Source organism: Lepisma saccharinum, chromosome 6 (assembly GCF_977018435.1).
Source record: "Lepisma saccharinum chromosome 6, izLepSacc3.1, whole genome shotgun sequence".
Classification (NCBI taxonomy): domain Eukaryota; kingdom Metazoa; phylum Arthropoda; class Insecta; order Zygentoma; family Lepismatidae; genus Lepisma; species Lepisma saccharinum.
The window spans coordinates 27,090,112-27,116,399 of NC_139234.1; the positions used below are offsets into that span (position 1 = coordinate 27,090,112).

Here is a 26,288-nt window from a genome sequence, read left to right on the forward strand (position 1 = left end):
AAACTAAAATTTTATCATTTTACTTGCATTACAGACAAGATACATCTGTTGGCGATTTTGCATACTACAAATACCAGACAACAACCTGCACTTCTCTGCCATTGCACACTAAATGTAATTTTTTTTACTTTGGGTATTCAGTACAAGTTTTTCATTCTTTGCTTGTTTGTTTTACACATTAATTAAATCAACAAATTTATGAACACTCAGAACTCTAAATTGTGGTGCAATAGTCGCAAGCAAAATTACTGTTTTGTATATTTTAAGCTTTGCAGTCATTCAGAAGCAATATACGTTTGGTGAATTAAGTCTGTTTCTCATTTTCACTGTAATATTGTTTTAATTTGCAAATGTTACTAATAACTACTTGAATTTCAAAACAGATTGAAATGATTTCGGAAAGACGGTAGGCTGGAATAAGTTCCAAAGTATATTTCAAGTTTGAAAATTGCCAACAGTAAAATTTGCTTAAACATTGTTTATATCTTCCTTTCAGTGAACCAAACTTGCTGGTTAGGGCATGCAATCAGTTGGGACAGTTCCTCTCAAATAGGGAAACAAACTTAAGGTACCTGGCTTTGGAATCTATGTGTCTTCTTGCAACTTCAGAGTTTTCCCACGAGGCAGTGAAGAAACATCAAGAAGTAGTAATTCTCTCCATGAAGGTAAGTGATTTCATAGTTTTGGAGTGTGCTGTGTAACACACTAGATATTTATCCTCTTTGCTTTGACGTATAGCGTAGTGTAAAGCCCACTTGATTTAGGTAATCACATTATTATCAGGATTGCCACTACCTTCTCTCATTTAGTCTTTTTGAAATGTGTTTCTTGCACATTTTCAGTGTTTTGTAAGGATGGAACAGGTTATCAACCAATATTGACACATTAGTGTACATATTTATCAGGAAAATTACTTATAATTTTTCCTGTTTTGATACATTTTTGCACCAAGTTACAGGTTGATATAATTTTATTAGGTATTTTTGTGAATTTAAAAGTATAATTCATACCTAGGTATATACTGGTTTTGTAAAATAGATGTCTAAATAAACCTAAATCATTATGGAACATTTTTAATTTTATTTCATATGAGTAGAATATCGGTTATTGGTGTCAGGAAATTTTATATTTGTACTTTATCTGCAGCGGTAAATATTTCACATTGATCTCTCCCTAGCATTTTGTGAAAAAACTTTGAATTTCGTTAAAAAGGAAAGCAAACTTTTTTGTCATTACTAAAATATGTGCTTGTAGGAGCAAAACCTTGGAACCTGGATTCATTTTGAACAAAACTAGGCATGGTTTGTAAATTTACCATTCTTACTTTCCACAATATAAAATTTTATTTAGAGAAGTACATAATTTAAAATTTTATACCGAAAATAGTTTGACATTGAGGTCAAAATGTTAGAAAACTGTTTCCACATCTAAGGATTAATCTGATGTCTTGAATGAACTGTGCCCCTAAATGTATAATTCCTGAATAGTGTTATAATTACTATTAATTTATTTAATTATTATTGTGGTTTAAAGTTGTTTCTCTTCTGTGTAGATGGAGAAAGATGTTTCTGTGAGGCAGCAAGCAGTGGACCTCTTGTATGCTATGTGTGATAAAAGTAACGCTGAGGAAATTGTACAAGAGATGTTGAATTACTTAGAGACAGCTGACTACTCAATTAGGGAAGAAATGGTGAGTATCTGTAAGACAACTTTTTTTTTCTTGGGTTACTTGCACTGCTTTAATTGGCTGGGTATTTGTGAAGAATGTAATACATATTATCTGCCCGAAGTTATAAGTTCAGTGGAGGAGAGGTTTCATTTAACTCCATGCCAGATAGCAATTGGCATACCTCTAGCACCCATTCCTTTCCTCCCTCACCAATTCACTCAGCCCAACTCACAATAGACAGTAGGAATAGATAATGGCTATTATTTTTAACCTCCCATATTGCAGACAGTACAACAATTAAAATGTTTTTTTGGAGCTACGATTTTGATTTCAGTGAGCAATTCTCAGTTGGCAATATAAAGAGAACAGTGGTTCAACAACAACACTCCTATCACACACTATGATTATCTGTACACATCTATCAAATGCCCAGCCATGCAAAGCTTGCTCCTTTTCAAAAGTAACCCCCACCCTCATGTGTCCATTGTCTACGTGAAAGTTTCAAACTCGTTCAATATGGAACCAACATCAGCTGCCTAGCAAGTAAAGAATGCCTTATCTGAAACTTGCTGGTGGCTACAAACTTTGTGAGGATAACCTTGTTTCTTTTAGTCAAGCCATATATGCCTGTACAATAATACCATGTTTTACAAGAACACACACATATACATTTTCGTAAATACAGCATAGGAATTGAGACACTGTTTTCAGTGTTTCACATCAGGGATGGAAGGATTCATTTCAGTAAGTGATCGGATCCATTCCTTGCGCACTGATCATGTTTAATTAACAGGAGGTGGACAAATGAATCAACAATTGTTGTCAGGTCATCTGTTTTGGAATGTTGATTCTTCTGCAGGAAAAGTGTCTAATGATATTTTGTATCCATTGAACAGAGATATTGAAGAAAGGAATACATATCTTACAAAAAAAGAAAAAAAATCCGTAGTAACACTGATATTCGTGGGTATAGGACATAAGCTTCTTCAAAATTTTCAGACTTTGTTGTTACATATTTTGAGCCAGCGTCTGAATTATATTGACAAACACTAAAATCCTGTCATTTACATTTTTGAATACCAACATAAGATAAGCTCCTGTTAACACTATAGTCGCTGCAATTAAAAAGTTTAAGATCTATTAAAAAAACTGACACAACATGTACCATCAGCGGTACATGTGGGTTCAGAACATAAAATTACTTTCTAAGGTAATATGTACCACTGTTGGAGGAGGGAGACACTTGAACAACACAGGTGAATTTTAAGTAAGTCATAAAATATTTTGTCTCCAGTTTTTATTCAATTCTTATACCAAATTGAAGTTGAGTGTGTTCATATTCTTCTCAGTAGGCTTTTCTCTGAATGTATGCCTGTATAAGGCTCATTCAATATATAACCGGAAATATGTTGCAAAAGGGCACGGATTCCACAGGAAAACAAATCTTTTGAACGTGTGCGGTACCACTCTTGAACCACTGACTGGACGTCGTCGTCATTCTGGAACCTCGATCCACTTCGTGCATCTTTCAGTGGGCCCAAAGTGTGGAAATCAGAAGGTGCGAGATCAGGCAAATATGGAGGGTGGGTTAAGCACTCAAACTTTAGGTCTTCGATGGTAGGCAATGTGACATTGGCAGTGTGTGATCTTGCATTGTCAAGGAGCAAAAGAACACCAGTGGACACCAGTACACGTCGCCTCTGCAGAATGGCTGTTTTGTTTTTTGCGCAAAAGGTTGGAGTAGGTGGTACTGTTTATATTATGACCTCTAGGCATGTAATGTTCAAGAATTGACCCCTTGTGGTCTGGGAGATGAAGGATGTCGCCATTCCATTGTTGTCTTAGCCCACTCGTACACTTGTGATCGACTCATACAGTTGTCACCATACTGAACTGTCATGTGGCGATGTCTGTTGGTTTCACGCCTTCACTCAACAAAAATCTCACGACACTTTGCTGCTCCGGCTTGGAGCACTCCTGGAAGGGTGCCATCATCTTGCATAACTGTTTCCCAGCGTCGCCAGCCCCAGCTATGAATAGCTTACAGATGCCTTCACAAAATAACAACTCACTCTTGTATTTTAGATATTTTATACTACTTTTCCGGTTATTTATTGAATGCACGTTGTATGAATGAATTCTTTAATTACAACATTCAGTAAACTGTAATGTGTTGCTTGTGTCAACAGAAATGATTGTAGAGTTCTAATAGTGTAAAATGTTGCTATCTAAGATATACTTCTTTGTGTAATGTTCATAATATCAGTTCTCTGGTAATGTGTGTGTGTATTTAGTATTTCAATATTATATAAATGCCATATTTTTTCTTTAATACTTAGGTTTTGAAAGTGGCCATCTTGGCTGAAAAATATGCAACAGACTACACGTGGTATGTGGATGTGATCTTAAATCTTATAAGGATAGCTGGGGACTATGTATCTGAAGAGGTCTGGTACAGGGTTATTCAAATTGTGATCAATAGAGATGACGTACAGGGTTATGCTGCCAAGACTGTGTTCGAGGTAAGTTTCTCTTCTCCTGAATGTCCAATATAGTTCATTATGACCCCCCCCCCTTCTGTCTCCCTATTGTCCTTCCTCTCTCTCCCTCCCCCCTCTCTCTCTCTCTCACACACACACACTTTCTCTCAAGCAACTGTGCTCCAATGACACCACCATCTCAAGTGTTATTTCCACATGGAAAATGTCCTGTTCAAGTGCAGGAGAGGAAGGAAGATGAAATACAAAGGCAATAGAACCTAACAATCCTAACCTACTTGAAACATGTAACTAGTAGAAGTGCATTTGTTTCGCATAAAATAAGGGTGGGTGTGACTACAGTGCCCCAAACCTGACCTGCTTAACTTATTTAAATAAGATTATACGAGTTGTATTATCAGAGGAAGCAGGTTCGAATCGAGTCTGGACATGGATGTTCTTTGTGAGTGTCCCTTCATAAATTTTATCTTATCCTTCATCCTCATTGTCACAATTAACCAAAAGTGGCAGAAAAGCGACCCTACATAACCAGAATACAGAAGAAGCAGTATTATAATGAAGCAACACTTCACTTACTTTGCAAATGGTAGTCCATATTGAAGATAGTAAACGAACGGCTGCTTACTGCTACAAAAATCATTCCCCATGAAATACACAGTAAGTAATTAGAATGACAGATCAGTATATCGATATAGACATGAATAGAAATCAAATTGTATAGAAAATATGTGTGTAATGATATGCGAATTATGCAGTCGAAAGCTGACTGAAGCTATTTTGGTACTACTTTACTATACCGGAGACACCTATCAATGATTTATTTTGCAATTTTTTACATTGCTAACGTACTATTCTGCATTGCGTAACATTTCTTTAGGTGAAATAATGGATTTCTAACGAAAATAATGTCTATTTCTTACATACGATAGCCCCACGAACCATCACGGGGACGAGGTATGCCTACTAGGTTAGGTTAGGCCTGTTAGGTTAGGTTCCATTAGCACTCCTTTCGTTCAATTTAGCTTATACGGACAACATCGGAATTACAAATTCCATAGCATCTTCCACACCCGGCAACAACTTCACGATGCATCCTCGACACGTCATCTTGTAGCAGCAGCAATAGCGCGTCGGAAATAGATTTTCGTAGAAAACCACATGCATTCGCATTAAAATGGATCAAAACTACATTCCCGAACATCAACAACGCTACAGAAAATGATTTGCGTAAGTACTTTCTCCTGTAAATTTGAAGAAATCCGTCTCCAGTATAGTAAAGTGTTACCGCTATTTTAATTCCTTTTATTGTGTTTTATGCTAATCAGTGAGCATAACTGCTGGACTAAAAATGGTAAGATTTCTAATTTAAGTCAGGCTTCACAACTCGAAACCGATACTGTGCTGGACCTCCTGGGTGGGAGTGGCAATGCCATCACCTTGTAATCGAAGGATTCTGGTGGATGCACATAGAGGTTCAGATCCCACCTTAAACTTGACAACCACTCCCAGTTAGCCTATCGGAGCATAATGTGGGCTTAAACTTTGAACTTAGGCTTCAGAGCTGCTTCAACTAGGCAGCCATGAGAAGCAAGTTCAGTACTAGTTTTCATGTGTTATATGCCTAAGTATGTAGTGGTGATAAATTACTAATTGTTCTTGTGTGGTCACTGGTGTAATGATTATATTGCTGTGATGTCGTTAATGGTATTCTGGTATGTGTACCCCTATGTGAGCTGCCTTAGTACTTCTATACCATGGAACTTTATTTTGAACCATATTTCTTCAGTGTAAATATATGCAATGTGGACAATCCTGTTTTACCTTGTAAATGTTTAGTCCACTTTATGCAGAGATCGGCTAGTCAAGACTGGACCTACAGTTTACACATTGTAAATGTGTTTCATAATAATTTAATATCAGGATGTGAAGATATAAGGATGTACATATTGTTAAAATGTATTACCAGTAAATGCATAATCTCTTTAAAAAGATGCAAGTTTGTGGCATCAAAATTTGATAATATAAAAAGTTGTACCAGAGAAGGAACATTATTTATATAGAAATCAGTGTTCAACAAATGACAACTGTGCTTACACGGAAAAGTGCAAAAAATTAAAAATCTTTATTTTGCCAAATTACATTGTGCCAACATATTATAAAAAATTTATTTCAGGGAAGGAAATATTCCTAACATCCTGTATGTGTTCTCATTTTAAAAAGCATGTGTGGGAATACTAACAAAATTATTAAATTTACATGTGAAAAGTTGATATCTGGAGATATAGAAATAAATGTTACTTTTATTATGGCCTTGAAACCACTAATGTTGTTTTATTTCAGGCTTTGCAAGCTCCTGCATGCCATGAGAACATGGTCAAAGTCGGAGGATATATTCTTGGGGAGTTTGGAAATCTCATCGCTGGCGATCAGCGTTCCTCACCCTTAGTTCAGTTCCAACTTCTACATTCCAAGGTAGGTACCATGCCCTGCTATATCTGTATCATTATCAGGTGATAACACTGTTGATAATGTTACTGATTCAATATTTCTGAAAATTGTCTGTAATTAAGTGAACAGTGTGGCAGTTCTTTTATTGTTCTCATTATTCACACTTCTCACTGGTGATCATAATTTTAATGTCTTGCCTCCATTCACATCCAGTAGAACATTAGACATTTAAGCTATAGGGCAAAAGGTAAAACTACCGGCTTCCTGTCACTCCGTGCTCTGTCATTTGGACACTTGCGTTCTTCGCGAGTGTTCCTTCATCAATTTCATTAGTCATCCTCATTGTCACGATTAGCAAAAAGTGTCAGAAAAGTGACTTAAAATATCCTAATTCAATCAATCAATCGTACAGTGTTTTCTCTATTTGCTTTTGCACATTCAGCACTATCTCCCTTGCATCCGAATGTAAACCTCTTCCATGCCTCCCAGAAGCACAACAAACAAATCTTCCATATCACACATGTATTCTATTTTGAGTCACACAGCACCAGTAAGGGAAGAGAGCCATAATGTACGGAGACCATTGAACTTTTGAAGAAGGGTGCGGCAAGCTTTGGCAGTGGCTGATTTGCCTATGTGATTGGTTTTCACCGACACAGTCCCCCTACTGCCATCTTCTCTTTAGGCAGGAAGCCAGCAGTTATGCCTTTAGCCCTTAAATGCAAGTATTCTTACCTTTTTAATTTGGTACATACAAGAGATGTAGTATGTACAGTGTGGTTCCAAAGTAGACATACCCCCCTTTATTTTTGACACTACGGTGGTTATGGTTGAATGCTTGATGTGGACACATACTTGATATTTTTTGAGTTCGGAATATCTGTATGGAGACTGTCGTTTTAGTAGCATGGCCAAATTCTGTTCCATGTTCTGGCACAATTTGAGTTGCAAGTGTGTCATTACCTAAATAAGACCTTTCCTGGGAAAGAGGTTCTGAAGATTACCCAGCTCCCTTAACCTAACTTCCAAGAAGTCCCGACCTCATCTCTGGGGGTTCATCACTGACAGTCTGAAATGATCGATATAATACAACACAAGAGTTACGAGCAGCTGTGAAAGATGCCTTCACTTGCGTGACTCCGTATTAATCTCCACAAAACATCTGCTAGAACATGGGATGGGAACAGAATTCAGCTGTGCTACGAAAATGACTGTCTCCATATCAAGCATTCAACCATAACCATCGTAGTGTTGTAAATGAAGGGCAGGGTATACCCACTTTGTGACCACTCTGTAGAAACTTAGGCAAGAAATCAATGTCTCCGACATACCATGCCATTGCTCTACCAACTGTTCAGAGTCTGCCCTGGTTTCACCTGATTTTTCGCTTCCACTGTTTTGCCTGTCTTTTAAACATTGATGAAGTCAATGGTGCCATTTCTCTCCCAGTGTGAGGCTGTATACTAGAGTGCTGCAATGAGCGTATTTCGCTCGAGCAGCAAATAGTTCGCGCGGGCAATGCTAGACGGCATACAGAATTGATAGTTCTTCCGCTCAAGCGAAAAACGACCAAACGAACTAAATACACTCGAACTCTCGAACCCTATTAGTACACATGTTTCTGTCATTACCTATGGTACTGGGCCCTCAAATATGGACCGTGAAGTAAAAGACAAAGTGAAATTGAAAAATAACATCTCCAGGTTAAAATGCAGGTTTGTGTATCTTACCGAGATATGTGAAAATGAAATAGATGATTATGGGCTGAAACTACCTAGGCTGACATTTTATGTTTCTACAATTATTTTCACATTGAAATGATGTTCGATTGAATGTTATTACTGCATTTTATTATTTCGCAGAATATGATTAACCTTTTCGGTAAGTGAACAATGATGTACCTGTACTTCTTGCACTGATGCAATATTTATAATTGCTTAGACAGGTCTCTCAGCATGTGTATCCATTTTACATTTCGGTCTGTAGATATTGCGTACTTTCATATGTGCTGTATTTGAGTTTTACATAATATACAAAATTATTATTTAGAATTTTAATTGCATAGAGTGGTTTCCTTCCATGTGTGGATTTTATTTTGACAGTGCTGCTTATTAGGCTCTGAAATACGGGACGATGCCAATCATTCCACAACGAGCGAGCGTTCGAGCATAGCATGCTCGAACGTGGGAGATTCGATCGAGTTTGAGTGAGCGAAAGTGGTCCAATGCAGTACCCTGCTCTATACAGTGGAACCTTGGATTTATGTTTTTCAGGTGAAAGGACTTAAAATGCAGAAAAATGTTATAACATTTTGCTCTTTTCAGACCATGAAGGTTGAATGTATAATACAGGAAACTGTGAACGTGAGGAACATAAAATTGGGGTTCCACTGTATTACCTTATAATTTGGCACACACAGGTGATGATGTAATGCATGTAGCTCCACACTGGAAGATATTAGGCACCGTCAACGTCATTCAGCCTGCATTTTTCACCTAAATTTCTGTTAGTGTTCTTGCATTGACTGCTGACAATGGCATATACTTTTTGGCAATCTTTAAATTCTGCCATGCATATGTTAATGTAAAATGGTAGATTGATATTACATTGTTCCAGTGTAATGTTTATGTGCTACCAGTTGTAACTATTCTGAATAATTTTAATTTACCAGAATAAAAATTATGAATAAATAATGTTTTTTACACTTTCAAATATAATATTCGAACTGATGTTTAAATTTTAGCTGGGCAAGCTTAACAATCTTGCCATTTCACCTGATGAATACTTTTTGATGTAATTAAAATATTGTATTTAATTATGTGGCAGAAATGCCAATAAAAGTAAGCAGGAGAAAAAAACACATTATTTATCCGTAATAGCATTGGCACTAGGTGTATGCTATGCTTTAATAACAAATTGTATGCATCGATATCTGTACTAGTGTAGCCGTAAATATTGTGCAATAAATATACAAATGTTTATTTTGCAGTACCATTTATGTTCACCCATGACAAGAGCTCTCCTGCTGTCAACATACATAAAGTTTGTCAACCTTTTCCCTGAAATCAAGCAACAGATTCAAGATGTGTTCAGACAGCATAGCAACCTTCGCAGTGCAGATGCAGAACTTCAGCAGAGAGCTTCGGAATATCTCCAGCTAAGCATAGTGGCATCTACAGATGTTCTGGTAAGTATTTACAATGTTCGAGGATTGAAAATAGGTTTGGCAACTTTTCTTCTCGCCAAATGTCAATGCTTACAGGTGTAACAAAATTCTGTATTAATTATCCATGTTGCTTGGATTTCTAACCACTGCTTAAAACTATTGAGCACATAAGGTGCACAGGAAGAGATTGCACAAGTAATTTTAAGTTGACTACTCGGTGGCAACCCTGACTAATTCTTAACATGGTGGAGGCTTGGCCATGGCAAAATTATTATCCCTAGCATTCTGCTTTCTTGCTAAAGGAATACAAATAATTTTATTTTCCTAAACAGTATACAAGATATGGTTACATAGAAAGATTATTATTTATGTATACGAATAAAAGTAGTCAAACTACTTTCGGAGGTATGCGCTAATGCCCTGGTACATGAAAATTAACCCAGGGTGTCAGTTCCGCGAATTTTCTACGGATTCCCTTGCTTTTCTTTGATTCATCCTTTATTTACCATTTTTTTATTACAATAATTCACTGTGACATTGGCAAGAATGCTCCAGTGTGAAGAACCAAATTTGTTCGGTTTTCCTGAACAAAGTTGGCTTTACATCATTCTACAAGGTAAGAAAATTAAGATAAAGGTTAGAAATAGTAGGAAGTAAATAAGTGTTTTAACATTAATATTATTTATGCTAATGCTAATGCCATTGTGCCTTCCGCTTTGCACTGATCCACATCATCAAAGCAAGTCTGCCTGCCCAGACTACTAAATAAGGGGGAACCTTGGCCACCACTAAATAATCCTCCAAAGCATTACCACCCACATTGACTGCTTTGCCCAAATGTATCCTGTGTTCACTGACTACCTGCATATGACCACATAACACAATACACTACCACAAACTAGTCTCAAAGGTTGGTGTATATATATAAAAGCCAATGTATAAAAATAGAAGTACAGTGGTTAAAAGCAAGCCACAGTACTCCTTGTAGGTAAAGACAGATGCACAGTTATGCACAACAAGGCTGAGGACTGATATCAAAGTTCCTAAAACAGGACCAAGCAAAAGATTCCTTTCGCATCCAAATCCCATTTTTCTCAATCTAGTCTTCCTGATAATTTCAACAATACAATGTTCCTGTGTGGTGTTGGTAATTGTTACTGCTGACAAATATACACATGCTACATTCAGTTACAATGCTGGCTCATTACTCAGTGATTGTAATATATTCACTTCCTTCTTGCAATTGTCTACAGCTCCTCCCCCCACCTTCCCAATTACTATTGCAGGATTTCAATCTTAATAGAATAAAGTTTTCCTTCAGGCATTGTGCCATACCACCGTCCACATAGTCTCAAGCTTAGTTATCATGTAGATGATGGTTCACCGATATCCTCCTCCAGGGTACCCATTGATGAGAGGTTGGATGAACCCCAGATTTTGTTATGTAAAGTTGCTGATTGGAAAAATTCCTGCCTGAGATAATCCAGCGAGGTCTCCTACATTGCATCATACGTCCTACTGGCTGAGCCATTGCACATTTATAGTAGGGATGGGCTGATATCAAATTTGGCTGATACCAATAAAGTACCAATATAAAATTTACCAATAACCAAATTCTACCGATCCGATGTAAAATACCAAATGGTTCTTGAAGGACCTGAATGGTTCGTTGACCTCCTTAATAAATGTGTGTGTTGAGGTGACTGCAGTGCAAAAGAAGTTGCATATTTAGACAGTCACTTTTTGAAAAAGTAGGGTATGGAAACTTAAACAAAATGGCAGAATTTTACACTAAATTATGAGATATTTATAGATACGTGGGATCGGTAGAATAATCAGTAATTTTACTGATACACCGATACGCCTATATTAACAGATACCGATAAAGTACTGATTAATCTGTCCCATCCCTAATTTATACAATATGTATAATTACTAAAATTTAACAAAGTATTATGTAGTCTATGCAAAATGAATGTCACTTTGTTTTTGGTGTAAGTTTTGGTGTCATTTGAATGCAGGGAAATGTAAAATTGAGGATTTTTTAAAACCTACGGCTTCATTGCAACTATGAAGATTGAATATACAGTGGAGAGAAATGTCAGATCAAGGTTCCCTTATAATACCACACAACATGTTTACACCATACTACACGGGATGACCAAATCCTGTATCTTGTTTGAAAGAATTGTGCAATGGAAGTGTAGAAACTTGTAACTACAAAGTTTTCAATTATACTTCAGCGGTATTCCATTTGACCATTGTGTTCTCATAACTGCATTTATTGAATGTTGCAATTTTAAACAAGTATGCACTAGTGAATTGCTTTTCCTGATGTTTTCACATTTCGTGTTATGTTATGTACAGGCAACAGTATTAGAGGAGATGCCAGCCTTCCCCGAGAGGGAGTCTTCTATTCTGGCTGTTCTGAAGAAGAAAAAGCCTGGCAGAGTCCCAGAGAACGAGCCCAAGGAGAGGAAGAGCCCTGCTCCAATCAGCGCTGTCAACCACCAGCAGGATGAGCGTCCGCAGAATCAGGTACAGTTGTGAGTCATTTGAAGAAGTTTGTCAGTGCATATTTAATTTGTTGCGAGTTTGTTACTTTCATTTCCATTTCAAGTAAGTAAAATTTTGATGACCAAAATGTTGAACAAAGATAAGAAAATCCCATTTCTAAGTACTTTGACTTTGCTGTGTTCATTATATTATGCAACAATTGTAATGTTGACTCTTACAAAGGACTTACAGGGAGAATGTGAAATTGTAATTGTATTTAGTTTTCCTCCAGTAAGTTCAAGTACAATATTCTCTCAGTTGTTCACTTTACAAAGTTAATTTTACATTACAGCATCATAACTATCAACTATTTTACATTTTTTAAAAGAACTATAGCTTTTTACAATAGTTTGAAATTTCTGCATTATGCCATTTCAATTACTATTTTATTGTTCTTTGAGTAAAATTATTAAGTAGCCTATTGATGTTACAAGTTAGTAGCTAAGAATGCATACAATCACTACACTACTAGCCATGTGATGTCATGTGTGGGTCTATCTTGATAGTGTAAGCTTCAAAAAGTTCTGACGAACAGTATGAAACATCACTACAAGAATAAAATTACTTTAATAATATTTACTATATTTTGTAATAGTTTACAAAGCACATTGTCAAGTAATCATCTTGGAACTCATTCAGCAGACTGTGGAATCCATGACAATTTTTTTTTAAGTTCTTTGCGTCTAATGATGCAAATGAGAAGTTTGTTTTTATAACAAGTAAAGTTTCACAATGTGCTGGGTAATTTAAATAGTGAATTATGTGCTTGACAGCACAAGATGTAGCAGTTTCCTGTGTCAAAATAGACATAGTTCAATAATTTCATCACATACTAGGAATTATAAATAAGTAGAAGATATCTAATAAATTTCCCCTTTTTTTTTTACCTTAGGCTGTTAATGTCAACAGCAGTGCTTCGACAGACTTGCTGGGATTGTCAACACCGCCTGCATCACAGCCAGCAGCACCTGGAAACACAGGCGTCTTAGTGGATGTTTTGGGTGACATTTATAATTCTTCCCCAACCCCAGTCAACCAGCCCCATGTCAACAATATCAACAGCCTAGGTCCAACGCAGCCAACATACAATGCTAAAAAGTAAGTTGTTTCTGTATGTGTTCATTTAAAATGAGTATCACATTGAGTGTATGTTGAATGTTAGTTTGCTATTCATGTTGTTGTGCCTGCTTATCAATTTGTTGTTTTGATGTGAATTACGTTGAATAATCAATTCACTCTATACTTGTATTTTGATTCGATAAGATTGTAAAGGATTACAGAGGACGTAAGCTGATAAGGATGACAAATTCCTTAAAACAGCAGTACCAGTAATAGAGCTGCATACTTCTGCTTTGCTAATGAAAAGCTCATTGTAATGGAAATGGGGTACAGTTATCTGAAATTTGTAATTGCCCCCAAGTTATTAAACACTAAAATTTTCATAAAGTTCATTTTTGTACCCTGGCAATGGTGTGAGAGTTAAAGAAGTTGCGCTTTCTTCTCTCACATTTTATATACATTTTAATTATTTTTTTGTGCAAAAGTAATTTTTAAACCCCTCCCCCCAATCTTTATGAAAAATCAAATATTGAAAATGGCTGCAGGGACAGTTAGTAGGACATCTACCATATAAGAGATCCAAGTTCGATTCTTGAGATGGGTGAGAATTTTTACCATCAACACTGCATATTGTGGCTCTGTGGCTCACATAACCTCTAATTAATGGGTACCTGGAGGCAGTTGGAGAGTACTACTATTACTACTCATTGAGAATGCCAGGCAGGCTCTACATCTACACCCCTTAAGAACCTTCACAACATGGTGCAGTGCACAGTGGGGATAGGTTTACATTTTTTTACTATATTTATAGACAAAAATTCACACATTAACAACACAAAAAATTTGAAGTATGTTTCTTTTTTCACATGTTAATATTTAAAGGTGCAAGCAACTACTACTACAGTCAATAATTTCATGGACTGTAGTTTTGGGGCACATATTACAAGATACCATTGTCCAATCCCTACTGGTGCTGCTATACTACTATCCCTACTATACTGTTCGTGAGTGGTTGGCATACACCACTGTTGCAACTACTTAAATCTTTAGTTCTTTCCTGCTCCTCTTGGCCAATCGGTATGCTCGTCATCTTCCAAATTCTCTCCCCTGTGCAAAATGTCCATGCCACCTAAACCTAGCACTATAGCTCAAGGTTTCTTCGCATACACTTCCTTCATATCAACCATTCAGCATGTAGATTTGCCTAATTTTTGGCAGAATTTAACGTTTGCCTATTGTTCAAACTGTGTTGTTCTCGATTTCTGCCATTCACAGATAACTACCCTTCACAACAGTGACTTCCTTCTTTCTGCATGCACCACATGTATACAACTGCAGCTTGCTTGGATGAGAGCAGAACTGAAATGGCACTATCTATTCACTGTTGTGCGCCACAGTGACACAATGCAACCAGTCCACAAAATAATTGACTGTGGTGGTACTTCTCAATAAGATTTGTAGCCTTACTTGCAACATTAAGAAGACTGAACTTGCTTACTTGTGAGTTCTATACATACTCTTAAAATCTAGCGTGAAAGCTTCCTCTATAATGCACAAACAAGATGCCTCACAATAATTTAAAGCATAATTGTGAAAGACAATTATTACATTTACATAAATTCTTAAAAAAACAGAAAACCTTCATGGATACAATTAAGTTGTCTTCTTTTGAAAAGGATAATAATAACCACAAAATAATTGTTTTGGAAACTAGGAAATAGAATCAGTAAAGTTATAATTTCAGTAATAGCTATGCTAATACCTACTGATAACATTAAAAAAATGACTACTTATTTTACCTTGTATAAGAATATTGCTTGTCGTTAAGATGAATATTGAAAATACAAATTCTTTCAATATAAGAAAAGAACCTTTCTTGAAAAAAATTATTTTTCATATTTTAGAGTTACATTCGTCCGAACAGAAAGTCAAAATGAGGATTCTGAAATTGTGTGCATATTTAATAACATGGTCGAGAAAGAGTTAAGTATGAAAATATTATTACAACATAGTAGTAAAATAGAATGGATAGTGGTAAAAATTCTATAGTTGGGCATGTTTCAATAATTTGCAGCAGCGTGATAAATTTTTCAGTTCATGTAAACTTGTGTGCACACAATGAATACATGTTCCATGCTGCATGCTTGACCTACAGTACTAGGCTATTTTGTTAATTTTAGTGTGTGAGGGGAATATGTGTTTGCTTGTGTGTTTGTGTGCTTTGTGAATATAAATATTTCCAAATCTCAAGTGATTGTTCGGATAAATAAAAATATTGTAATTGAACAGTTTCAAGCATAGAGGAGTATTCTGATTAACAATGTTAGTGTTTTGCATTGTTTCAATTCAATGTATTTTGCCTTGTACAGAAAAGTATATGATGGTATCACTGTTCAAATGTGGATAAAAGTACTGCAAACCACAAAGTATTAAAATGAAAAGTTGACAGAGCTGTACATTTTTTATCACTTCTCCCTTCCTTTATCCTGACACACATGCAAAATTTCCTAAACACCTTTAATTTCATGCATTATGGTGTGTCATTTGCTCTTAACAGGTAAGGTTACATATTCCATTCACTTCCAAGCAATTAAGGAATGTTAAAAATTTTGGTACAGTAACGTTTATAAGAGATACAGGTGATTCAAAAAGAAATTAACACCTTTACAGAATCATAGCTCATGAATTATATTGATTATATCCATAAAGATAACAAGAATATTGCAGAATCTTGCACTAAGTTAAAGGCTATTTGAAGATATAATTTAACCTATACACTGATATACATATATGCTAGCTGATAACTAGTATACAGATTAATTTGGCCTATTTCTACATATTATTTTGTACTTATATTAAATTTTCTTTACCATGCGTGAATGTGATGAGAATGAGCGATAGATATCATTGAACTGACCTAGAACAGAATTGTTACTTTCTTGTATTGAAGAAATAAGAAGCCTAGGTTTTATTTGCCTTCCGTTGCACTGTGCTGCCCCTCAGTTCATCACAGTTTGGAGTTGAGTGCAATTAAATAGAACATTATTTTACTAGCGTAACCTCTTCTTCAATGCCAGGTGCTTCTTTATTGTGAAAAATTATTTTAATTTTGCTCTCATTCTAGCTGAATATGCAGCATTATTTTTAGGATAAGCACTATTATTGTAGGATTAAATGTTATAAGTTTGGCATACTGTCAATATATTCTTAGTTAATCAGCTGTGAATAATGGCTTGTTTTTACATGTAGTAGTACAGTGTAAATATTGACAGAAATGAAGTGCATAATTTACAGTCTATTTCATGAAATTAGTGCAGGTATGTAAGAAGTAATAGAGTAAGTGTATTTGATTTAATATTGTAAATATTAATTTGTTGTATTTGGAAAGCTCAAATCTCACAAGGGTATTTTTATTCTTTTCACATAGTAAACTTTTGTATTCTATTTGTGAATGGATAATGTGCAAAGATTTAACATTTGCTGACTCTATAGTAACAATTATATTTACCAGTAATGATAGCCAATATTAAATTATTTGTGTGTAAAACTGCAAATTTTCCATGAATTTGGCTGCCTAATTAACTCTTTAATACATGAGGGGTTCAGAGCACAAGTGGTGTAACTCAATTCAAGACAGTTTTGAGAAAAGCACATTTAAATAACTTAGTACTATGTTTAGTTGTTGGAGCAGCAATCAGCCAGGCAATTTCTGGATAGGCTTCCAAGCTTTCGAGAGCTAACGTCACATCTCATTCAATCCCTGAAGATGAGAGTGATGTTAGCTCTCGGAAGCCTATCCGGAAATCACCTGGCTGATTGCCCGAGAAAACCCCTTCAACATTCGCTGCCAGGAAAGATTCAAGAATTATTTTACCATATACTTGTTTCTAGCACTGAAATGCTGAACAGTTTTAAGTTATACATGTAACTCCATTTCCACAAAAAGTGGAGTTACACCATTTGTGCTCGGAACCTCTCATATGTAATCAGTGTTTGCAATGAACTCCTGTCTCAAAAGCCAGAAAAAAATCACCTGCAGTGGGAAGCAGCGCCTATTATATTTTAGGTGATTGCAATAGATTTGCCTTAGAAATTGTTACAAAACAATCACACATGAGTTTTTATCTGGGTACTCATAAAAAATAAAAAAAGTATCCCAATTTCATACAAATTACAGGATGTTTATAGAAATATTAGATAAGTAAAGTTATCGGCAGTTTCACTTGTAATCTCATACACAGACACCTGTATGGGCCAATACTGATAGATTACTGAAATAAATGTCAATGTATTGAATTGGTGGTTGAGTGGGAAGGAAATTTTGGAATTCCAACTAAAACAGAAACTCTCTTTGTGATATATTTCAGGTTCATATGCAAGAACAATGGTGTTTTATTTGAAAATGACTTGATACAGATTGGAGTGAAATCTGAATTTAGACAAAACTTGGGTAGGCTTGGCTTGTTTTATGGGAACAAAACTTCATTTACATTGCAGGTACGTATGTTTTCTCTTCCACAGAGGTGTCATTTAAGTTGAGAACCTTTATTAGTAAATTTAGATCAGAATAATTAATTTTGAGAATTAATTCAAGTACAGTAGTGAGCAGATGGACCATTCCATGTCAAATCATCCAGAATTTTCTGAAAATGTCACGGACCATTCCATGTCAAATCATCCAGAATTTTCTGGAAATGTCACCCACCATGCCTGATTTTGATGAGATTCGGTATACGAATAGAACGTTTGATGCTGATTACAAAAATTATTATTATTATTATTATTTTAAAAAAAAAAAAGATTGTTCAAGGTGTTCAGAATTTACACACTTTTTAAAATCTTCATGTACCCCACAAGCGGATCCACTATGAATGACGCATATTAAGTTATAAATTATTGTATCTTCCCTCAGGTTTGACGTAGAACCCTCAAGTTTGCTTTCTTTTGTTCAGAATAGTGTAAGCTTTCATTTAGATAAGGTTTCAGGTGAGTGTATCAATAACCATGTATTTTTATGTATTTTTTAGAAAAACAAACGACTAATTTCAACACCAAATTTCATGCAATCCCCCCTTCAATTTTTCCCAAATTTTATATATAGGTAGCTCAGAGTATGTACTAATGCCTGATGAAGAAATCAGGATGGGCGGTTCAGAGAGGGGGGTAAAAAAATCATTTGCATCAAATTACATTAAAAGATAATCTTATTAAAAATGCTTATGTATTTAGCACAAAGTGTGAAGTTCAATATGTTTGAAGGTATAATATTCAAAAATTTCTATTCACTACGTTTGAAGGTAAGCATAGATGTAACCTGGCACAGGCAAAGGGAAGTGCTTGCCCCCCCCCACCCCCAAATATATTGGTTAAATACCAAAAATCAACACTTCTGCATGCATGCTGGGTTACAGCCACCATCTTTGAAAATGACTGCCAATTTTTTGTCTTTCTGCAAATCCCAAAGAGATCATTCTATGTACAGGATTTAAATCTGAAATTCAATCATATGTTTTAGTATACTTTATTGTGATGTTATTTTTCTGGACATTTTGGCACTTTATCCTGATGTCATCTGAAAGTGTTGTCAAATTGTTCATGAAGAGTATACTAAAGTTATAAACTTTTACATGTCTTCATTATTTTATTGTACTGCAATTTCACAATCTTGTTGAATCAGAATCTTGTTCTGCAGTATTCCCACATTCATTTATGTTTTTTCCACGTTGTTTTCTAGTGGAATTAATACATTTTCAACCATTTCACATTGAGAACATGTCTCTAATTAAACTAAACCTTATCTCAGTTGCTAATGAACAATGTATAATTTCAATGCTTATTGAAAGTAAAGTGTTTTCTCATATCTAATAACAAAAAAGAACTAGCCGTATCAAAAGTTAACAATGTAAATATCTCAATTTCATTTCCAGAATTTCTCGCCAAGCATCTCCTGCCCAGGTGACTTAGCTGCAAAAATGAATATTCAGGTGAAGCCTGTGGAACCAGTACTGGAAGCAGGTGCCCAGATCCAGCAGTTAGTTAATGCTGAGTGTGTAGATGATTTCGTAGGTAAGTCTCAAAAGAATGACCCTGTGTATCTACAAGTCATCACTTCATAACTATTACACCATTGTGAGCAAACCGTGTACAGTAGTAACGTCTTCTAGGCAATATGTTTAAACTTTTCAGAAACTAGAATTATAAGTGAAGCAAGCAAGCAAACTTTTTAGATCTGCGTCTTTGCCACCGACAATTTCTTCATGCCTGGAGCAACCACCCTTTTCTGTCTACTGCTCTGTAAACTTTGAATTTGTGGTTTTTTGTTGCTTTTCTGCAACTTTTGGCTAATCTGACGAGGATAAATTGTGGTGAGATGATGATGATGACGAGACATAAAGGAACACTCATGCCCACACGAGGACTTAAACGGGGACCTATCGATGGTGAAATCACGAGTCAGTACTCGACATGGAGCCAACCTTGAAGCATTTGTAGGTAGTAATATGTTCAGAATTTGAGTGGGAAGTGCAACGAAATTTTAAGAGGGTGTAAAATTATTACAAAATAATTCTTAGCTGTTGTGATGGTGTGGGGAGAAATGACTGTATCAACCAACAGCAGCCCAGCTTTGAAGAAGTCTTCCCACTGATCCAGGCCAGTTTGGTATTACGTTGCTCATTGACACTGAATCACAAAATATCTTACCCATGCTCTGACTAACTAATTTTGTATGACACTGCAATAAATAGTAATAAATCTAATTTGATAGACTGGTTTGGACAAGATATACATAAAATTTGCAAGTAAATCTACAAAAGTGTGACACATGTATCCATCAAGAAACCATGCAAATGATAGTCATTCTGGCATTTTCCAGAACTGCCAGATTACCAATCTGGTGCTTCTCTACAGACCCTTTGATGAGAGGCTGGGTGAACCCCAGTGATGTTTATGCAGCACCATTAACTCTTGGGAAGGGGGGACTGACATGTAACTAAAGTACAATGCAAGAGCACGAATGTAAATATTTTTGATGCCTTTATTATCTTGCTACAACCGCTGATATATTTTCCTTTCTTTTCAACAGATGCACCAACAATGGTGATAACCTTTCTGTACAACAATGTTCCACAGAAGCTTAACTTAAAACTGCCGTTAACAATCAATAAGTTCTTTGAGCCAACTGAGATGAACGGAGAGAGTTTCTTTGCCAGGTGGAAGAATCTCGGAGGGTTAGTATGCTTATCCTTTCTGTTGCCTATGAATGCATACATGAGGCTTGTTGAAATAAACCAGTTAAAGTTCAGGCAATGAAAGAGAGAGATGTGTATATTTCTGTGCTTCTTTCTTTCAAAAGAAAGTGGTAATTTCAACTTGCATTCGACCAATCTGGAGACAATAATAGCAAAACAGACCTTCAAATATAATAGCATGGAAATATTAATCCTTAACTACTATGGACATTGGTAATCACACAACTACTATAAAAGGGTCTGTCAGACTGCTGTTTTAATTTTGATCTGTGAACTAGGCTTTTTTGCTATTGTCGATTCAGACTCGTTTGATGTGACTTGACATGATATAGAAGAATATTGTAAAGCAGTTTTTAATTATTATTGTTTAGTTTAAGGAACATAATGTAATTTATACAAAGGGGAAGAAAATCAGTGAAGAATTTCAACAACGGCTCCTTCATTTTTTAAATTCCACGTTCTTAAAATACATACATTTTTTAGGTTGTCAAAAAAGGGAGAGTTCAACGTAATATGAAATATTTTGCTGAAATTGAAAATGAGTTGTGAGCCATTTGAATCTCAACGTAACAAAAGCAACCATAACTACTATTGTATGTCTATTAGACCGCTCGCCGAAAATATAGTGCCTTTCACGGCCAAGTCTTCCACGGAGTGGTGCCTGTTACACCGGGCAGCGGGAGTGCATCTGCTGGCAAAGTGGATGCTACATCTGTGTAAATGGAACCGCTAGCTATGTAATGAAATAAGCTCGTACAATTACACAGACAGTTAAAATTAAAATGAGCACGTACCTTGTTACAAGAGGTGTTGGAAATGATATCCTCCTGCATACACACATTTACGGCATTTTTTAAGGAAATTTTCAGTTACGCACGAAGTTGTTCTTCCGAAATTACTTCAAATTCTCTCGTGATGTTTTTCTTCAATTCATCTAATGTATGGTTTAAGGTGTCGGAGGGATTTTTTAGGTGTATGTTCCAATCGTTCTCCAATGTTGTCTAGTTTCTCCCCAGTAAGCACACGCCGTTTCACCATTCGCTCCTTATCAAGAACAGACCCTTTTTCCCTAAATTTGCTCATAAGTTCTGGAACATTGTCTCTGTGTGGAACAGGAACATCTGGGAATTCTGCTGCCAAACGCCTTCCAACTTCCCTACAAGAATACGTAATGACGTAAGTGTCGTAGATAAAAATGTGCTGTTTTAAATTGTACGTGGCATTATTAGACAGCAGAAAAGCACCAGTAATATGTAAACTAAAACAAAACAACTAAAACAATTAATAACACCTTAACACTTCACTGAAGCATTGACGTCTCCAGTGCCAAGGTCAGCGTACAGCTGTGGGTCGAAATGCTGGGAGACGTCCTCCCACTGCCCGGTGTGTTAGCCGCTGCTTCACGGAAGACTCAGCCGTGAAAGGCACTGTAGAATTCAATAAGATTTGAACAAACAATGACAAGACCTCCTGACTGACAGCATGTAACACTCCCAACTGAAACGTATGGAGAAGAGTTTGAGAAAGATAAATTCATAGTGGTCTGAGAGACTATTCATAGTAGTTAACGGTTTTAAAAAATATTCCTTTGTTATAAATCATCAATATTGGAAAGTATCACATTTACTAACTGATTCTAGATTGATTGATTTCTTTTGTTTTACTTTGCTTTCCTGCCAAAAATTGATCAAAGGACAATCAAACAGAGACAGAACACAAGCTATACTGGCTGAGTTCAGATGCCAGATCCTCGTTAGTCTGCAAAATGCAGTCTAGGTTGGAAGAGGTGTTGATATTCGAGCGTGTTTGCAAAGTGTCATCCCATACACACCTAACTTGTGCAGGAAGGTAATCTGTTCAAATGTAACCACTGATGTCAGTAAATATTTCTCTGGTGTCCATAATTTTATTTGAACTTTCACCATTTATTGTGTGGCAAATATGGAGTTTCATAATTCATAGCTATTTTAATATCCTGTATTTTTAAAGCAAAACTCTGGTAATTAAAGCTTGACTCAAGCCATGCGCATACATAACAATATAAAAGGTACTCACCTTGGCATGTCATATGGTTATAGTCCTGTATGCCACCAAGTTCACTTGGCTTCTTCAGGGATAATTTGGAGACGGGAACACTTGCATGTTGGAGACTGCAATGTTAAAAATGTACAAGTAGATATCCATAGGAATGTTAAAAATCCTTTTAGTACTAAAGTGTAAATCACCAACCCTGAGACCTTCTGTAAACAAACTGTCTCACCGATTCGATGTATCACTCCGAGTCAGCTGATTCATGATCGAAATCATCTGCTGTTACACTCATAGTTCGCCACACCTATACATTTTATATAAGAGCCTCTGAATGTGAGAACCCGCTCTCAAAACATCAGACGAATATGCAGCCGCATACATTGTTACTCTCCCGGTCATTCTCTCTTTCATAACCCTTAAAACTGCAGACACTGACACACCACTACACTGGGATACGAACTTAACCACTTCATTTACTGGTTTCTCAGGATACCACTAACAGAACGTTACATAAATATTGAGTAGAATCTGTTTCTCACCCCTTTTCAAAGGCTGTCCTTGCTGGTGTTTTGAAAACAAGCTCGGCGAACACTGAGACTTTCCCGCATGCATAGAACTCTGCATGTTATTTTTCTAAGGATAAGTCAGGCAATATTACTAAGTTGCACTACTTCCTTGCTGTTCACATGATTATTTTTAGAAAATTACCAATGTTATAAAATATCATTATGTACACAAATCTCTAAGCTCATTGAAAGTTACAATGCATATTACTACAAAATGTTCACACTTATCTTGCCTTGCCATGTCACCAAGTTATTTTACGAAGTGCACTATATTTGGCGGAACAAAAATCGTTATTAGGATGCTTGTCAAAGTTTCCAACTGCAATAAATTTACGAACTTTTTGTCTTGTTTTGATCATCATCAATATATTTATTGGACTTACAGCAAGGCATATGGCTCCTTATGCCCATTATATATTTTATTTACATAAAATCTACAAACAAATTTCAAATACACTCCTATCTATATCATCCTTAGAAATATACATTACCATGTTATATCATTTTGTCTAAAAAAATGCAAGTAAAATATATTCAATTCACATGCAAGAAAGAAGCCAAATTTATGGGAGATGATTACTGGTGCAAAGAGTTAACCATAAAGGTGAAGCAATAAGTAAAAAAGAAAGAGTATTGGGTTTAAAGTGAGACATCATTTGCGGCAGCGTATCCCATACTACAAATTGGCCATTGTTTTACCTTACGTAATGAATCCTGTAACAACGCTGGATTTTCGAGTGGATTATTTTACTTCTATGAGTTTGCAATGCTTTCTGCATGCAGGTGGTTTTGCTTACAGAAGGTCTCAGGGTTTGTGATTTGAACTTTACATACAAAAGCTGAAGGTTCACCATGGTATTGCTGCGGAAGTTTGGCCAGTTCATCCTTTTAGATATTTTTTTCTCCATTGTATTTTCTTGTGTTTACAAGAGTCAACTAGGAAAGGAACAGAGTTGGTCTGTTGGTAAAATTACCAGTCATTTTAGCTATCTGGTATTTACTGTATTTACGCATGTATAGTGCACATGTATGTATAATGCACACTCTGGTTTTGGATGGGTAAAAGTGACAAAAAATTATATCTCGTATATAATGCGCAGTACAATCCAGTTTCAAGAAATGATTGCTTTCTTAGTTGTAGGTTGTAAATCTGTTGCTATGCTGATCAAGAGTAAATGACGTCATACCCATTCAATTGCTCATTCCTTCTTTTTCAAAATATATACTTTTTCTTTCCATGACTAATGTAACATTTATACGAGGCACATTCAGAACCTTCCAAATAGCAGTTAGCAGCACAAGATTTCTTCCATTAAGGAATTTACACACTCCATGTATGTCATATTATTTGGCCAGTAATACATTTTAATTTTTATTATCTTTTTCCTTACATTTTCTTTCATCCAAAGTACCATAAAAATCAGAACGTTTCTTCATTTTTTGATGAACTCATTTCAACCGCATTTCACATTAGTGTCGTTATCTTGTATGGAATACTGTTTGCATATTCGCATATTCAGAAACTGCAAGATTCAAGCTTTACAAAGATATATAACATGATAGGGTTCCGTAAACATGAAAAATCAATGCAAGTGTCCCAAAATCATGGAATGACCCTGTACGGTTTCATGTTGGGTGTCTGAATTATTCCGTGCATAATACGCACCAGAGTTTTTGGGGGCAAAAATTTTGGAAAAAAGTGCGCATTATACATGAGTAAATACGGTATATGAATAGCCTGTAATGTTGTGCAACATTCGAGTAAATATAACTCGCCTCCAGTACGTAATAAAGAAAAAAGGTTTGAAGATTCCTAAAATGGAATCCTGTGGTTTTTTTTAGCATGTAACCCAATTGTAAGTAAATGTCTAAATATGCAATTGTCTTTTTCTTTTCATGAAACCTATTGCAGTCATCTGATCATATTACCATCTCCCCCGATATTAGAGAGTTGTTGCAGCTAGCTGTAGGTGTTTTTATTTCTTAAGAGTAATGTGTATTAATGATTTTGTGTTTGTGCCCTAGGAACCAACAAAGGTCACAGAAGATCTTTAAAGCTACTCAGCCCATGGACATAAATGCAGCCCGCACAAAGTTGCTTGGATTTGGAATGCAACTTCTTGACGGCATTGATCCTAACCCAGAGAACTTTGTGTGTGCAGGGATCATCCATACACGGACCCAGCAGATTGGTTGCCTTCTTCGGCTTGAACCTAACAAGCAAGCACAGGTAATATATAATAATTTCCTTTCCAGTCTGTATTTTAGAGTACCTGTTCTTTTTGCATTTTCCTCCGTATGGGAGTTGATATATATAGTACCTTTTAGATTCTGGGTTTTAACATTTATTGGATACCAAAATACAAAAGATAACTATCCATTTCTTTCCTGCTGTTTCATTTACTCGGCTTGAAACTCAACACATTCTTTTTTCTGTAGAAGTTTCAGCAAGAAATGCAGGCTTGACTGGAACTCGAACCTGGGTCTCTGGCATAATATGCCTTTGCTCTACCACTGAGCCGGCCTGGTTTTGCCTGATATTTCGCTGCTGCTGTTTTACCTGTGTGAAATCATCATCATCTGTGTGTGCTTAATTTAGTGAATTATTTTTCTGGTCTGAAAGAAAACTGCTTTGCTGCTGCTATGACTTCTGAATTCTTGCAAAATTTGTCCTTTTGGTGTCTTTTTTTAAGGTTGACAGACAAGTAATATCAGGACACCACAATCTGGTGAGTAGGCTGGATGGTTTTCAGTTGGGCTGAAAAGTTTGTAGGCTGACTCATAGATGGCGTTACTAGAATTAAATCCATGTGATTTTTACTTAGTACTAACCTTCAAAAGATACGTGTATAAATTTCACAGCTGCCGGATAATTAGTTCGTGAGATATAGCATTGTGAGTGAAGCAGCTTTTGTTACTGTGAAAAAATGGATAAAAAAGAATTTTGTGTGTTAATAAAGCATTGCTTTTTGGCGAAAAAAATTACTGTTGAAGCCAAGGCTTGGCTTGATAAACATTATTCGGACTCTGCACCAGGAAAATCAA

General features: G+C 36.0%; 1 protein-coding gene across 6 annotated transcripts in view; it reads left to right on the forward strand.

The window, feature by feature from the left end:
• AP-2alpha (adaptor protein complex 2, subunit alpha) overlaps positions 1-26,288 on the forward strand; it is a 162,500-nt gene that overhangs the window by 130,547 nt on the left and 5,665 nt on the right. For 5 of the 6 annotated variants that reach the window (XM_083123669.1, XM_083123671.1, XM_083123675.1 and 2 more), the window contains 12 exons: positions 497-665; positions 1,553-1,690; positions 4,009-4,191; positions 6,508-6,639; positions 9,605-9,802; positions 12,149-12,319; positions 13,230-13,435; positions 15,301-15,378; positions 17,764-17,893; positions 19,324-19,462; positions 20,481-20,625; positions 25,269-25,473. In XM_083123669.1, the coding sequence (XP_082979795.1) occupies positions 497-665; positions 1,553-1,690; positions 4,009-4,191; positions 6,508-6,639; positions 9,605-9,802; positions 12,149-12,319; positions 13,230-13,435; positions 15,301-15,378; positions 17,764-17,893; positions 19,324-19,462; positions 20,481-20,625; positions 25,269-25,473 (1,894 nt within the window). The remainder of the gene's footprint in view (positions 1-496; positions 666-1,552; positions 1,691-4,008; positions 4,192-6,507; positions 6,640-9,604; positions 9,803-12,148; positions 12,320-13,229; positions 13,436-15,300; positions 15,379-17,763; positions 17,894-19,323; positions 19,463-20,480; positions 20,626-25,268; positions 25,474-26,288) is intronic. The other variant, XM_083123674.1, reaches the window with a different exon arrangement.